At 34.8% G+C, this 14371-nt stretch overlaps 3 protein-coding genes across 3 annotated transcripts; 1 reads left to right on the forward strand and 2 right to left on the reverse strand.

Annotated features, from left to right (window-relative positions):
• Positions 252-4610, forward strand: LOC109355060 (phosphatidylinositol 4-phosphate 5-kinase 6-like). The gene is made up of 7 exons (XM_019597974.1): positions 252-1768; positions 2069-2236; positions 2603-2768; positions 3114-3230; positions 3310-3503; positions 3644-3790; positions 4160-4610. Exons 1-7 carry the CDS (start codon positions 684-686, stop codon positions 4443-4445), a joined length of 2163 nt encoding a protein of 720 aa, XP_019453519.1. The 5' UTR covers positions 252-683; the 3' UTR covers positions 4446-4610.
• Positions 5524-7233, reverse strand: LOC109355069 (ribosomal RNA small subunit methyltransferase-like). Its single transcript, XM_019597985.1, has 2 exons — positions 6872-7233; positions 5524-6320 (listed from the first exon to the last, which is right to left on the reverse strand). Exons 1-2 carry the CDS (start codon positions 7178-7180, stop codon positions 5577-5579), a joined length of 1053 nt encoding a protein of 350 aa, XP_019453530.1. The 5' UTR covers positions 7181-7233; the 3' UTR covers positions 5524-5576.
• On the reverse strand, positions 7985-13897 carry LOC109355063 (protein DYAD). Its single transcript, XM_019597977.1, has 9 exons — positions 13810-13897; positions 13365-13422; positions 11895-11961; positions 11488-11588; positions 10666-11369; positions 10165-10548; positions 9943-10060; positions 9502-9585; positions 7985-8665 (listed from the first exon to the last, which is right to left on the reverse strand). The coding sequence occupies exons 2-9, from the start codon at positions 13416-13418 to the stop codon at positions 8105-8107; spliced, it is 2073 nt and encodes a 690-aa protein (XP_019453522.1). The 5' UTR covers positions 13419-13422; positions 13810-13897; the 3' UTR covers positions 7985-8104.

Here is a 14371-nt window from a genome sequence, read left to right on the forward strand (position 1 = left end):
TATATATCTATCTATTATTTATTTAAAAGACAACTAAACTTAGGATTAACTTTAAGATGCTAAAATTGGCATTGACACCATTCCTATAATTCATCCTATTGTCTAGTATGCTATTACATTTAGGAGCCAAATTAGGAATCAATAGAACGATGAGTTGAATCTCTTTGATCCAAACTCAACTAAAGAAAGAAAAGAAACAATAAGTTGTAAAAAAATGAAAGAGAATAAAACAAAGAAAAATAAAAGAAAAATTGAGGAAAGTCAAGACAAAGAAGGAAAAAAAAAAGAGAAAAAGAAAAGAAGAAAAGCCAGTTACTGGTTCCAACCAACCTTTTTGCTTTCTCTGTCAATCTAACAGCACCAGTTTCTTTCAAAATGTGAAGACAACCCATTATACTAAACCAAATAAGGAACCAAAATCTGGGGAAAAGAAACAAACTTGGAATTTGGGTTTGGATTTGGATTTTTTATCTTCATTCTGTTTGTTTCTTCTCTTATTCCTAAAAATATGTTTTTTCTGCTACTTTACTTTTGAAGAAGATTGTGCATTGACAGAGATATTTATTCATTTATCATTGAACCTTCATTATTGATTTATTGGTGAATAATGTAACTAGGCAAAGGTGTTTGTGTATTTGTGTGAGAGAGGGGTTGTAGAAAAGTTGAAACCTTTGGAGAAGAATATGAACAAAGAGCTTACAAGCTTGGTAAAAGCTTGGGAAGCAGCAGTTATAAAATCAGCTGGTCCAAAGAAAAGGGTAAACAGCATCTTCACACCCATGCATGTTGCCCATGTTGATGATGAGAATGATGTTTCTCAAATTGTTGAGAAGGTTCTCTCCAATGGTGACATATATAAAGGCCAATGGCATGAGAATTTCCCACATGGCCATGGAAAGTATTTGTGGATTGATGGGTGCATGTATGTTGGTGAATGGAAGAATGGTGACATCATTGGAAAGGGTATTTTCAGTTGGGCAAGTGGTGCCACCTATGAAGGTGATTTCAAGAGTGGTGGTTATATTGATGGTAAGGGAACTTTTATTGGTCCTATTGGGGACACATACAAAGGTTGTTGGGTTATGGATTTGAGAAATGGTCAAGGGACTCAGAGTTATCCTAATGGAGATTTTTATGATGGTGATTGGAAAAAAGGGTTGCAAAGTGGAGAAGGGAGGTATCAATGGAAGAATGGGAACCATTACATTGGTCAATGGAGGCATGGTGTGTTTTATGGGAATGGGACAATGATGTGGAACAATGGTAATAGGTATGATGGTTGTTGGGAACAAGGTCTGCCCAAAGGGAATGGAACATTCAGGTGGGGTAATGGGAGTTTCTATGTTGGGGTATGGAGTAAAGATCCAAAGGAACAAAATGGGACTTATTACCCTTCTTCGGGCTCATTTGGTGGCCATTTGGAATGGGATCCTCAGGAGCTTTTCTCTGTGGACTTGAGTGATTGCAAGGTTTGTCCTTGTGAGAAGGTTTCAAATTTTCCTTCACAGAGAATATTGAACTTGCCCGGGTTAGATAATGATGATGGAAATACGATGAGGCCTAGGAAGACATCGGTGGACGGAAGGCTTAGTAATTGTAGTTCTGAAGATGGGTCTTATTCTTATGATGGCTTGGAGAGTCCTCAGGTTGGTAATTTTATTCCAAGAGTACCACATTTGACACTAAAAGCTCCCAAGAAACAAGGAGAGACTATATCTAAAGGGCATAAGAACTATGAGCTCATGCTTAATCTGCAGCTAGGTATCAGGTACTGATAACAGTTTGTTTTCATGCAGTTGTGTAATTTACTCTCATTTTTCTTGTTTTAAGTTCAGCTTTTTTCTTCTCTATCATTTAGTTAAACACATAGTTTTTTTTTCTTTTTTACTGTTTCTTTAGAGTGCTTGATGGATAGCTTGCATCTTGTAGGATGAGGATTTGGCTTTTCTTAAATGACTTCTTCCATCATATAGTTTAATGATGAATTTGGCATTCTGGAAAATAAAATGTTCCTTCCATGATTCTAATTTTAACAGCTCGGTTATTAATTTCTTGTGCCATAGCACAGACATGCTGTTGGAAGACCTGCTCCAAGTTCATCTCTTGATTTGAAGTCTTCTGCATTTGACGCCAAAGAAAAAGTATGGACCAAATTTCCACCAGAAGGATCCAAGCACACACCACCTCACCCGTCCTGCGAGTTTAGATGGAAAGACTACTGCCCTGTAGTGTTTAGGTAAGCTTTTGTGCAAAATCTCCTGTTTTTATTCAACCAAAATTTGTTTCTAAACTAGGTCTAGGTGAGCCAAGTTTTGTATCAGAATCTGATGACTTGCTGAGATTGCTCTTGTAAATTGACAACATTTCTTTTGAGGCACGATGGACTTTATGATACTCTTCTTAGGAATATGAGGTCTTCATTTCTCTAAAAAGTGACAGTAGCAAAACTTCCTAGCAAAAACAGTGGGATCAGGGGACACCTGGTTCTTTGATATTGCAATCATTTCATGATCTTATATCATAAAGAGTCTCCTACTGTTAGAACTTTATTTGTTTGTCGAAATACATAGATGGTGATGGTTCTTTGCATTTATATTTGCAGGGCTCTAAGAAAATTGTTCAAAGTAGATCCAGCGGATTACATGATATCGTTATGTGGGGATGATGCCCTTCGGGAGCTCTCATCCCCTGGAAAAAGTGGAAGCTTTTTTTATTTGACGAATGATGACCGGTACATGATAAAGACCATGAAGAAAGCAGAAGTAAAAGTAAATTCTCTTTCCGATGGCTAGACATACCATAAAACCTGTGTTTGTAATTCTCATAACCATACATTGTCTTCACCTTGCTTGTCAGTTGTCAAGAATTAGAAAGTTTCACTAGTAACCTTGAGTTATTGAACATCACTAAAGAACAACAATAACTAGATATTATGAAAATTTGTTGTTCACTTGGCACATCTTTTGTTTTTGAGCCAGTTTAAAAGCTATTTCAAACTTGCTTGCCATTGCAACATGCTGCTTTGATTTGATAGTTTTCAGTTATTGCTGCCTTATAAACGTTGCTTATATTCTGAATGACGTTTCATTTGGGATTTTATAACATGATTGCAGGTTTTTTTGAGAATGCTGCCTGGTTACTACAAACATGTTCGGGCTTTTGAGAACACTCTAGTCACTAAGTTCTTTGGCCTCCACTGTGTTAGATTAACTGGAGCTTCACAGAAGAAGGTAATGCTGACACTGAGGAGTGTGTAAACTTTTACTTTGACATAAACAGACTTGTCATTGATTACACTGTAAATTCCAGGTTCGATTTGTCATCATGGGAAATCTATTCTGTTCACAATACTCCGTCCATAGGCGCTTTGACTTGAAAGGTTCAACCTTTGGTCGCTCGACTGATAAACCTGAGGCAGAAATAGAGCCCACTACAACACTTAAGGACCTTGATCTAAATTTTATATTCAGGTTGCGGAAGTCTTGGTTTCATGAATTCTGCAGGTACTTATCACTAGTCCCACTCTGTGTGCATGTAGAATGTAGGACCTTCATTATACCGTTTTTTGTTTCATGGATCACATTTTATCAGCTGATATGACAATAAAATCCGGTTATATTTTGCAAAAATTCCTTCAATGCAGGCAAGTAGATAGGGACTGTGACTTTCTTGAACAGGAGAGGATTATGGATTATAGCATGTTGGTTGGTCTTCACTTTCGAGGAATATCATGTAGTGACAACAGTACACCTTCTGGCGCTGTGGATCATCTTGTAGTAGATCCTAGTCGGTATAGTCTATCAACACATCATTGCTGAAGTTTTGGATTTTTTGTAACTTAGTTTTGGTAGCTAAGTTGTGATTCTTGTGAATAAAGAATTCAACTAGACGAATCATTGTTTTGCAGCTAATATTTTACCGATTCAACATACATATAGCATTTCATTTTGACTTGGATAGACGTGACTGTTTTATTTCCTCTCTGATGTATTGATTCCGAATTCATCATGATACTTCACATTTTCTTTAACCTCTAAAATTTGCATAAATGCTGATCTTATGCCAACTTTCAAGTTTTCACTATCTTACCTTGATTCTCTTCTGTACAAAAAATGGTTACTTTTTTCCTGAAAACATTTGCATTGTTGTCTTGTTTCAGGTGGACTCAATTAGGTATAAACATGCCAGCACAGGCCGAATTGACTCGACGGATAAGTGTTTGTGACACTCCTCAGCTTGTGGGAGAACGAACAGGAGAGTTATACGAGATTATCATCTTTTTCGGTATCATAGACATATTACAAAACTATGACATTAGTAAAAAGCTAGAGCATGCTTACAAAGCATTCCAATATGATCCAACCTCAATCTCGGCTGTTGATCCGAGGCTATACTCAAAACGGTTTCGCGATTTCATCTTCAGTGTTTTTGTAGAGGACACTTGAAGGCTTAGTTTTGAAACTAAGTATTCAAGTTGCAGTCAGCTCTAAAGAAATGACAGCACTAACCAGCCAATTGATATCCATCCCCAGAATGGCCATACAGTAGTTGGTAGTTACTTTGTGATTGACATGAGATACCCATTTCTTAAATTTGTTCATTTTCCTCTTCACATTAGTTAATTTGATTTTAATTATAGTCACAGAGAATGTATGTTGTAGTGTAGATGAATGTTGGCCAGAGTTAATGAAATCTTTTCCAATTGTAAATGAATCAACAGAAGGGTCAACAAACATTTGATGTTGTTCTTTCTGTAACCCTTTTTTTGTTCCAATTGAGGAGCCTCTGGGCAATGTACAGATGAGGTGGAGCATATTAACACCTTAGGAAGGGATGTGATTTATAAATTAACTGATTCTTCATTTCATGTAAATAGTGCACCTGTAGTATTCCATGGTTTTGTCTATTACACACAAAATATTTCATAAGTGCTCCCCAAGGAAGTGCTTCTTAAGTTGTCTAGTTAGGTTAGCTGAGAGTTATTATTGTCATGTTCTTCCTATATTTTTTTTCAAATTCAAAACAAATTTTAAAAACATGCAAAATGTTGCAAGTTTACATAGGTTGGTAATAAAACTAGGTTTCGAGCAACGTGCATCTTGACTTATTTATCTGTTTGTGAATAGCTAAATTGCTTTGAGCAAGTTTTTATTTAGAAACATTGTTGTGGAGGGAAACATTGTTTATTTAGAAACTTTGTGTTGATCAAACCATACTTTGGATTGGACTGGTTCAGCAGATTGGATTTTTTTGGCAATCTAATTGAGAATGGTTCAAGTCTCCGGTTTGAATTTTCAAAACCATGAACTCAAAGTCTTGAACCATAAACATGCATAACAAAGTTAAAGTTGCAAATGCACATCCTAGTAGAACAAACAGTAAATCTAACCTTGCTATAGACTTATACATCTCAATGAAGGAACTTGCAAGGTTAATTGCACAATTGTTTACACAATTTTATCTTAACAGAATTGTCTCTCTCTTGAATAAACAACAGCCTAGTAATTAATAAGATTCATACAATAAATTTAGAGGAAGAAAATTTGTTACAAAAACAATGAATTTAGACTTACACATCAGCAAAAATGGATACCAGCTTTGTTAAATAAAGAAAGCAGGTATAGGAATTCCTGAAGTGACAACTTGGAAGACCTCTTCTCTTCAAAATCTGCTTCTTTCAGAACTCCCAAAACCTTGCCTTTGAATTCAGATTGCACCTCTCCAGCTTCCCCATCCTCAACTTCCATCTCATCATCGGTTGCACCGTCCATATCCATCCCTTCATCGTCCGTAAAATCATCAAGATTAGATAAATCCAATTTAGTCTCTGTTTCCTTTGGTGGATCTTCATGTGAAAGTTTCAAGGCCTGGACAGTCTTGTAATTCTTTTCTAGTAAAGATATGACATTTTTTTGCCTAAAAATTGCACCAAGGGTTTTGTTCTTTCTGTTGAAACAAATCCGCAAAAAGCCATCCCACTCCTTTTGATTAACATCAATACGGGGCTTCCTCGGCTCTATTCTTACAACAGAAGAATCAACTTTAGGTGGAGGCCGGAAGTTGTTCCTTCCAACTTTCAGGAGGTGGAAGATTCGAGCATGGAGTTGAGTATTCACCGTAAGACGACAATAGAGCTTATCACCAGGCTGCGCGACCAGTCTCATAGCAAATTCTCTCTGGAACATTATGATTGCACACCTAAATGCAGGCTGGTGGGCAAGTAACTTGAAGGTGAGAGGCGAAGATATTTGATAAGGAATATTCGCCACACATATGTCAAAATAAGGAAGTTCAGTCTTCAGTACATCACCTTGGATAACCTGAGATAAACAATAAATGAAATTCAGGTACTATTTCAAAACAACAAGGAAAAAAACTGTTCTATTTTGAAACATTAAGATAATCAGAGAAGCAAAGAAACACTCAGTAGGGTCCAAACTCCAAACTATCAAATTCAGTTGAAGCAAAAATGTATAAAGCATTATACAAGATGACTTCTAAGCATACATATATTTGTATTTCAATATCAAATTGCCAATTAATTCAAAAATACATCAAATAAGAAACAATCACATAGTTAATTAATGAACTAATCACTTTCGGGATAAGTGACCGTCCTCCCAATAAGTGTAGCTAAGAGGACTCAAACGAATTCTTGACCTGAGTTTGATAAAAGTGGAAACACACTAAAATAGAGAATGACACTGAAATTAAAGCTATTCAATACAAAAGAATTATACAAAAGTACTTGAGCAGGCAAAAATAAAGAAGCAAATAAAAATATGTGAAGAGATAAAATCACAACACTCTATCAACATTCTATGAATTTGATGATAAAGAAAAAAGAAAAGATAAAAAGTAGAAATGATACGGTGAGGCGGTTAGAATAAGGAGTCCCCTGGAATCGTCGTTGCAACTCAAGAACCATACGAGGATCAATTTCAACAGCAATAACCTTCTTTCCAGCTTCCAAAAGCTTCTTAGTGAGATTACCAGTACCAGGACCAATTTCAAGGACCACATCAGTGCTCTTGATACCAGATTTCTGTACTATTGTGTCAACAAGTAATGGATTCTTAAGTATATGTTGACCCTTTGATTTGTGAAAAGATATTCCTCCTTGGTAAGGAGTGTGTTGCTGTGCTTTGCTCTTCTCCTTCTTCATCTTCCCACCTGCCATTGCTGCTGTGTTCTATAACTTCTATTCGGAACTCCTCAATTTCTTTCAGCCTCGTAGGGTTTAGATTTTCTTATATTTTTTAATTTCAATATAACATTCTTTATATGTATAGCAAGCGGGCTTTCATAGCCCAATACTCATTTTAGACACCTTCTATGGGCTTTTAAAATGCCCAATCTAACTTTTTTTGTGAAATTGGGTGTTAGATGGGTCATCTCACTTAATTCTCACTCCCAGTAGCTAGCATGCTTATGAACCAGGATCACCTGTTTCATAAGGGTATGAGGAGAATGTGTACTCATTGGGATTTGAGCATGTCCAATTTCATATTTTGTAGCTATACTAATCAACTTAGGATCATGTATTTAGTAATATAATACATAAAGATATACAATAAAAACCATATTAAATTTAATTGTCATCACATACTACAATGTATTCCATTATAGCTTATAATTTATACTTTTGACACTTTCAATTCATGTTATAAAAATTACAAATTGATCATAACAATTACTTTCTAACTAAGGGAAGGTTTAAACAAAAAGGGAAAAATTACAAAATATTTAGATATTAATGTATATGATTTATGATAAAACATCTACCAAATCCATGCTCAACTTGGATATTTATTATCGGAAATATCAATTAATATGTCTTTTAATAACATTATGCAAAAATAATAACAATTACCGAGTCTCAATCACACGTTAAACGGTATAACCCAGTAAAAGACTTTGATTGAAATTAAGTATATGGTTCATATTCTAAATTAGAACCATTGAACTTTCAACATTAAAAAAATAAAGCAGATAATGATTTAGAATAAAATTGGCACCATTAACATGTATTTACCACTAACAAGATACTAAAAAAGGTGACGTTTCTATATATATGTGTGTGGCAGGGCTTAATTAGCTAACACTACTCCAGGATCAAAGGGGCTTCATTGAGATTAATGGAAGAGGTGTTCCCAATGTTGGTGGTGGTGATTTTGGATCCTGGGGTCCCTAATGATGGAGAAATATTAGGGGAAAAGGGTCCAGTGACATATGTCAAAGTAGCAGTGCTCACAGGGCGCTTCTCTGCCAATGGCTTAAAAGGGTTAAGTGGTTTGGGTGCTGAGGTGGTAGAAGAGGAAGCTGAAGATGGAGTTAGGACCACTGTGTAGTCATCAGGGTTCACCACAGTTTGGGGAGACATTCCCATAATTGGCCATACAAATGTCCCTTGTGGCTTGCAAATTTGGAAACCACTTTTCAGCCTTTCTATCTTTGCAGCCTTCTCCTCTGCTGTGAAACCTTTTTGCATCACTGTATCCATTGATTCAGTTGCATGGTCCTCATTCTCTTTCTTCTCCTTAATCCTCTCTCCTACATTGTCTTCTGCCATTGATGTAGGCCCAAGAATCAAAGGTGGTGGCATTACGGATTCTGATGTGATTAGTTCCTCTGCTACTCTTGGCTTTAGCATGCTCAGTTCCTCCTGCATCAAATGTCATTTATCAGTAAAGCAAATTAATCAGACCCAACTTTGGAGTAATATCATTATTATACTATATCAACAAATAAAGAAACAAAAATGGCATTATATAAACCGAACTGGATCCTCTGTCCTTTGGAGTTCTTGTCCCTGTATCCCAATCCAATGACTCTTTACCAACAAATAAAAATAAAACAAAGGAAGAGATAAACAGTAAGATACACTAACAAGATATAAATGATATTGTGTACATGAGATTATAACTCCATATAAAAATCAAACTTGCATTAAATATGCCTCAACTCGTGTTTCTTTCCACCAATCCATGCCTCAAAGTGAATGTGAAAGAAAATAAAGGGCAATCATTGGAACTTGGAAGCAATCAAAGTTACAATAAATAATATTCCTTTCAGTTTGAGATAAATGTCATAAAAAAATTTAGTGTTTCAATTTATTGCTCATTATTCACACAAATTTAAATATTTGATATCTTTACTTTTAATATTTCTATCAAATTGTAATGGAGAACCTTAACATATAGTGATAGTATTTTATATATTTCAATAAGAAATAGTTTAGTTAACTAAATTAAATTTTAAAATTAAAATCATTACCTAACTTCTGTATATTACCTTAAATTATAGAGTATATAATATGTATATATATTGTCATTAGAAAGATTTATACACCGTTACTATACTTATCCTCTACAATTCATTCATTTGAGTTATATATTTTTTGAAGAATGTCAATGATGACATATCTAAAAAATGTATAAAATTCATACAATGTCAATTTCTTAAAATTATACTTATTTTAAAATGATAATATAGTACTACCTCCATCTCACTCAAAGTGAGAGAAATTTCCTTCAGCTGCTGTTCAGCCTTAGCCTTCTTTTTCACAAATTCAGCATAAACCTCCTACAATATATCACGGAAGTGTTAAATATAGCAATGTATACTTGTTACATGGCCGTACAAAACTACACTATTCGCATCAGCAATTGTCCATGGAGGAAGGATCCACTTACCTCAAGAATAATTTTTTTAAATTTATTTTTCATTTTAGCCATCAATTATAGGAAATTTAATGATTTGAACTAGTGAGTAGATCTAAACCATTAGATATTTCTAGAATTAATGGCTAGGATGGGGTAAGTGTATCCTACTCTTATCATTCTTAAACTACAAAGCAAGCCACGGATAGCTTTATAGACTACTTAATTCGTATAGCACAAGATGCATTATAAAAATTGTTCAGAAAATATCTTCACTTACCTGCTTTGAAACCAAGGAACCACAGTCCTCCCAATTAAAACTTGACAAACAGGAACTTGGAGTAGTCACAATGGCCAATGCTTCCTCACCCTTCTTTGCTGCTAGCTCCCTCACATCTCTGCTTGCAGATCAAGAATAATAACCAATAATCAATGACCCACAGAATAAGTAGATTAACCAAATAAAATTATTCAATAACAGAGAACAAGATATTGGCCTCACAGTTTTAATTTAAGTAAATCTTCCTTGATCTCTCTCAATTCTCTAGCAGTTACATGATCCTGTGAGAGGTTATCCCCAAATTTCCATCCAGGGGGTGGGGTCCAGTAAGGGTCTTGGACCCCAACTTCCTTTCTAATGTCAGCAAGATCAGCACTTTCTAACCAATATTCCATTGCTCCTTCTGCATTGTGCCTCCGCCTGAATCTCTCAGCTCCTCCTGGTGCCACTTTCCCAGCCATATGCTTCAGCAAATGATCAAGTAGGCCTGTGTCACCAATATGCTTCCTAGCTTCTGATCTTAAGTCTGGCCTCATTATTGGATTACCATACACAGCACCTTTTGCCTTCATAACCTTCAACATGTTCTCCTCTGCCATCTTATACCTTCAAAAGTTCAAACGCACCATGTAACAAACTCTAACAACAAATAATTAGCTAAAAGGCCAGAACACTTTTTCAATTTAACCATGCACAAAATTGAAATTGTAATTGATTAATTACCTCTCAGCAGACCATCTATCAATTGAGACTTTTCTCTTTTTATTGCTGTGAACTACAAGTTGCTGCTTCTTCGGGTCATTCTTTACTATCATAGATTTCTGAAGCCCGCTGCTGCTACTCACATTTTGGTGACTTCTCTTACATTGACGAGTCATCCTCATCACTCCAAAAGGTACTGCCTTTTCAGCCTCTGTCTCCTCTTCCTCTTCTTCTTCAACTCTCTTCCTCTTCTCATTAGCACCTTCACCCAGTTCAACACTGGCTCTTGTTTCCTTTAATAAAGATTCAAACTTTTGCTCCTCATGACGACCCAAAAACCGAACTTGCCTCTTCTGCCCCCACTGCACCATCCCTGAGAACTTGAGCTGGGACCAGCAAGGGCCCTGCTTGGAAACCAGATTGGTAGCAGCAGCAGCAGAATCAGTGAAGAAAATTTGTTTTTCAATTTCATGGTCTTGAATGCTCTCTAATTCAGAGGGTGAGGCCCAGAAGCTCCAAGAGTTTCTTTTCTCTGTAAATTCCTCAGCTGGCACTATCTTGTAAAGTGATTGAATAGCACATTCCAAACCCATCACGTACTTCTCGTCAAGTGCAGGAATTTTCTTCCCCTCAGATTTCCCGAAGCTTGAGTCACTGAAGTGGGTTCTTAGAGAAAGGATGCTTGGATACCTCACTGCCACTTGGTTCTCCACTTTGCCACTAACCTGATCAGTTCACACGCACAAGTAATGAAAATCACAAAAAGATTTGAAGTTTTTTTTAATATTTGTAAATAACTTGAAAATGAGCTCAATGTATATATGTTGTGTACTGCATATGTACCATTGCAATGCGTACAGATTTTAGCTGAACTGGGGAGTTGGGTGAAAGCTTGGAGTGATCAATTTCATGAAAGGTACCAACTTTAAAATATTCAGAAGCCCCTGCAATATCCATTAGCGGTGTTTTTTTTACAGAAGTGACATTCGTTTAAAACAAATATAGAAAGGAAATATCATGTACGGGGAAAGGAAAGAGAAAGCAGGTAGGCAAATCAAATCAAAACAAAGGGGCGACAACGTTATTTATTATGTATAATAATAAGCTTCAAAATTAAATACCATTTTGAGTGACAAATTAAGTCAGAACTGGGAAGGTGCTAAAAGCTTGAAGGCTATATATATATGTATGGGGAATTAAAGGGAGTGTGGACAAAGTTATTTGCAGTTTATATTCTCTTTGTATCGTACCTATGGTATAAATTGGTTCAGATGTAGGTAGTAACATCATAGCATGTTTCTCCAAGGACGTAGTCTCCTACAAAAACAGTCACAAGAATCAATTCACAATCTCATAATTATATCCTTTTTTAAAATCATAATAATTACGCTAATTGCTGAGTTTGTTCTGTTGATGATTAATTTGTTAATTTTTGAGTTGATATTACAAGTTTACATATGATTGAAGTTATTATTTTTCCTTTTATTGTTAAGAAATATTATTTTATTATAATAGAAGGATACATATGTCATATATGTTATATTTCACTTTCTTTTTGAAACATTTAATTCTTTATTAATTGAGATTATCCTTACTTGTCTTATGACCAATACAAAGACATTACACGATGATAACACATTATTGAGAAGATCCAAACATTTTACTAAAATAAATTAATATACAATAATTTTAACTCTAAAATTTAATATTTTTTATTTATTACACCATATACACTAATTAGCAATGATACAAGGATATGATCCTACCATCTCATTAATCCTACCAATAGATTTGTAAACAACTTTGGTTCCTTACTATAATAATGAAGCTTTAGTTTAATTAGTTGGGGTGAGACTATATGAATAGAATCTTATTATAATTATAATGATTTATTATAAATTATGTTTATTAAAAAAACATTGATTTCTACATATTTTTTAATGATTTTGGTTATGATTTTTCTACCACCTAAAATTAGACTAATATTCATTTGAACTACTCTTATTCACATATATCCAATACACATAAGTCATAATTTACCAATTTTCTACAATACATACCCTAAATGTATCAAATCATCTAGCACAAGTATTATCTCTACTACAGAACAAAAGTCATCTATCACAAAGCTTATCCCAATTCTCTTTCCTCGCTAATTAAAAATCACCACATAAAAAAATAAAATTTAAAAACAAAATGTTACATTTTATATTGCATTAAGTTTATTTATTCTCTTCATAACATTTTATCATCCTATGTTTAGTCTCGTGATAATAAGAGTGTCTTATGACATCATTGCCATTTTATTCAGCTTATTTAAATCCTATAGCTTCAATTTTATTAGTCACATTGTAGGATTGATTTAAGATAGTGAGTTGACATCCTAATTCATTTGGAAAAATATAATTTCGAACATCATAGTTTGATAAGGTAACTTGCTAATTTCTTAATATAGCTAACGTATTTCAAAACTCTTTACCATAACGAATTATAGTTATATGTGTGAGAGAGAGAGACTGTTGTGTGTGTTGAAAAAAGCAAATACATCCTTTAGAGGTTGGTATATCAACGACCAGATGTCGCTGCTATGCGTGCGTGCATTCGGCGTTCTATAAAAGCCTCGCTCGTGGCGCGCGTGTGCCTCAGAAAGGAAGAGAGATTCAAGTACTTAACAGAAATAGAGCGCGTGAGAGTGAAAAAAGTGTGAGAGAGAAAGAAACCATAGTATCTTCAGGAGCAGCAATGAAATCACACGGACATTCTTCCTCCATCATTCTTCTGCAAAATAGTAGCATTATTGCATTAGCCATTTTTATAGCATCCAATTTACTACATCATTCATATTTATTATTAATTTTTTAAAATAATGTAATAATTATGTATAAATTTTTGTATTGATAGTGAATATAACACTCATTTTATTTTTTAAAAATATATTCACTATGCATTAAATAATCGTTTCAGAGAATGAGCACAGCAATAAAAACAAAACGAGAAATGAATGATGGAAGTTTTTTATATGGATTACAAAGCGTGGAACACATAATTAATGTACTAGTGTCGATTTGTCTCTAGCTATAGCTACTAGTACCAAAGTCACCAGAAAAGCATGCAGAAGAAACTTTATGTGAAAATAAAGAAAAAATAACAAGCGAATGCAGATACCTCTTCAGATCTAGCAAAGAGTTTCTAGTCTGAGATGCTTAATGGAAGAAATAATGCTGCAACTATGGAAGATTGAAGAGAAAGAAAAGCACGCGAAGGAAAAGAGGAAGAAAGAGGTTTTTGGTTTCCAATTGAGGTGGTGATTATATACGATATGATTATATTCTCCAACTTCATCTTCTGCATGCATTACATGTAAATTTACCATGAAGCCCCCGGCGGTTACTTCAACAACTTTCCCTCAGATTTTATACACCATTTGTCAACTATAAACACCAATTGGGTGGTGACACGTGTTATATTTTTTCAGCTCTCATTGGAGTGTTGTGTATTACTGGTAAACCAGATTACATGAAATATAAATATGTTAGTGTTCTATCTAGTTATTAAGAATGGAAATGACTGGGGTTAAGTTCTGTTTTGCCCTCCTAACAAATCTGAAGTGTCAAACTTGAATGCTATGAGGTTAAAAAAATAAACTACATCTCTATTCCGTTTGATTTTGGGTTTTCTGGACCCAAACATATGTATAATTTCGTATGACTTTATATATATATATATA

This window comes from Lupinus angustifolius, chromosome LG08, assembly GCF_001865875.1.
Source record: "Lupinus angustifolius cultivar Tanjil chromosome LG08, LupAngTanjil_v1.0, whole genome shotgun sequence".
NCBI classification, from domain to species: domain Eukaryota; kingdom Viridiplantae; phylum Streptophyta; class Magnoliopsida; order Fabales; family Fabaceae; genus Lupinus; species Lupinus angustifolius.

Excerpts from the sequence above, each read along its gene's own strand:
- LOC109355060 (XM_019597974.1), top strand. The coding sequence starts at position 684 with ATGAACAAAGAGCTTACAAGCTTGGTAAAAGCTTGGGAAGCAGCAGTT. Across the intron at positions 1,769-2,068 it reads AATCTGCAGCTAGGTATCAG|ACATGCTGTTGGAAGACCTG; the intron begins GTACTGATAACA and ends GCCATAGCACAG. Across the intron at positions 2,769-3,113 it reads TGAAGAAAGCAGAAGTAAAA|GTTTTTTTGAGAATGCTGCC; the intron begins GTAAATTCTCTT and ends ACATGATTGCAG.
- LOC109355069 (XM_019597985.1), bottom strand. The coding sequence starts at position 7,180 with ATGGCAGGTGGGAAGATGAAGAAGGAGAAGAGCAAAGCACAGCAACAC. Across the intron at positions 6,321-6,871 it reads CTTATTCTAACCGCCTCACC|GTTATCCAAGGTGATGTACT; the intron begins GTATCATTTCTA and ends TGTTTATCTCAG.
- LOC109355063 (XM_019597977.1), bottom strand. The coding sequence starts at position 13,418 with ATGATGGAGGAAGAATGTCCGTGTGATTTCATTGCTGCTCCTGAAGAT. Across the intron at positions 11,589-11,894 it reads TGAACCAATTTATACCATAG|GGGCTTCTGAATATTTTAAA; the intron begins GTACGATACAAA and ends TGGATATTGCAG. Across the intron at positions 11,370-11,487 it reads AATCTGTACGCATTGCAATG|GTTAGTGGCAAAGTGGAGAA; the intron begins GTACATATGCAG and ends TGAACTGATCAG.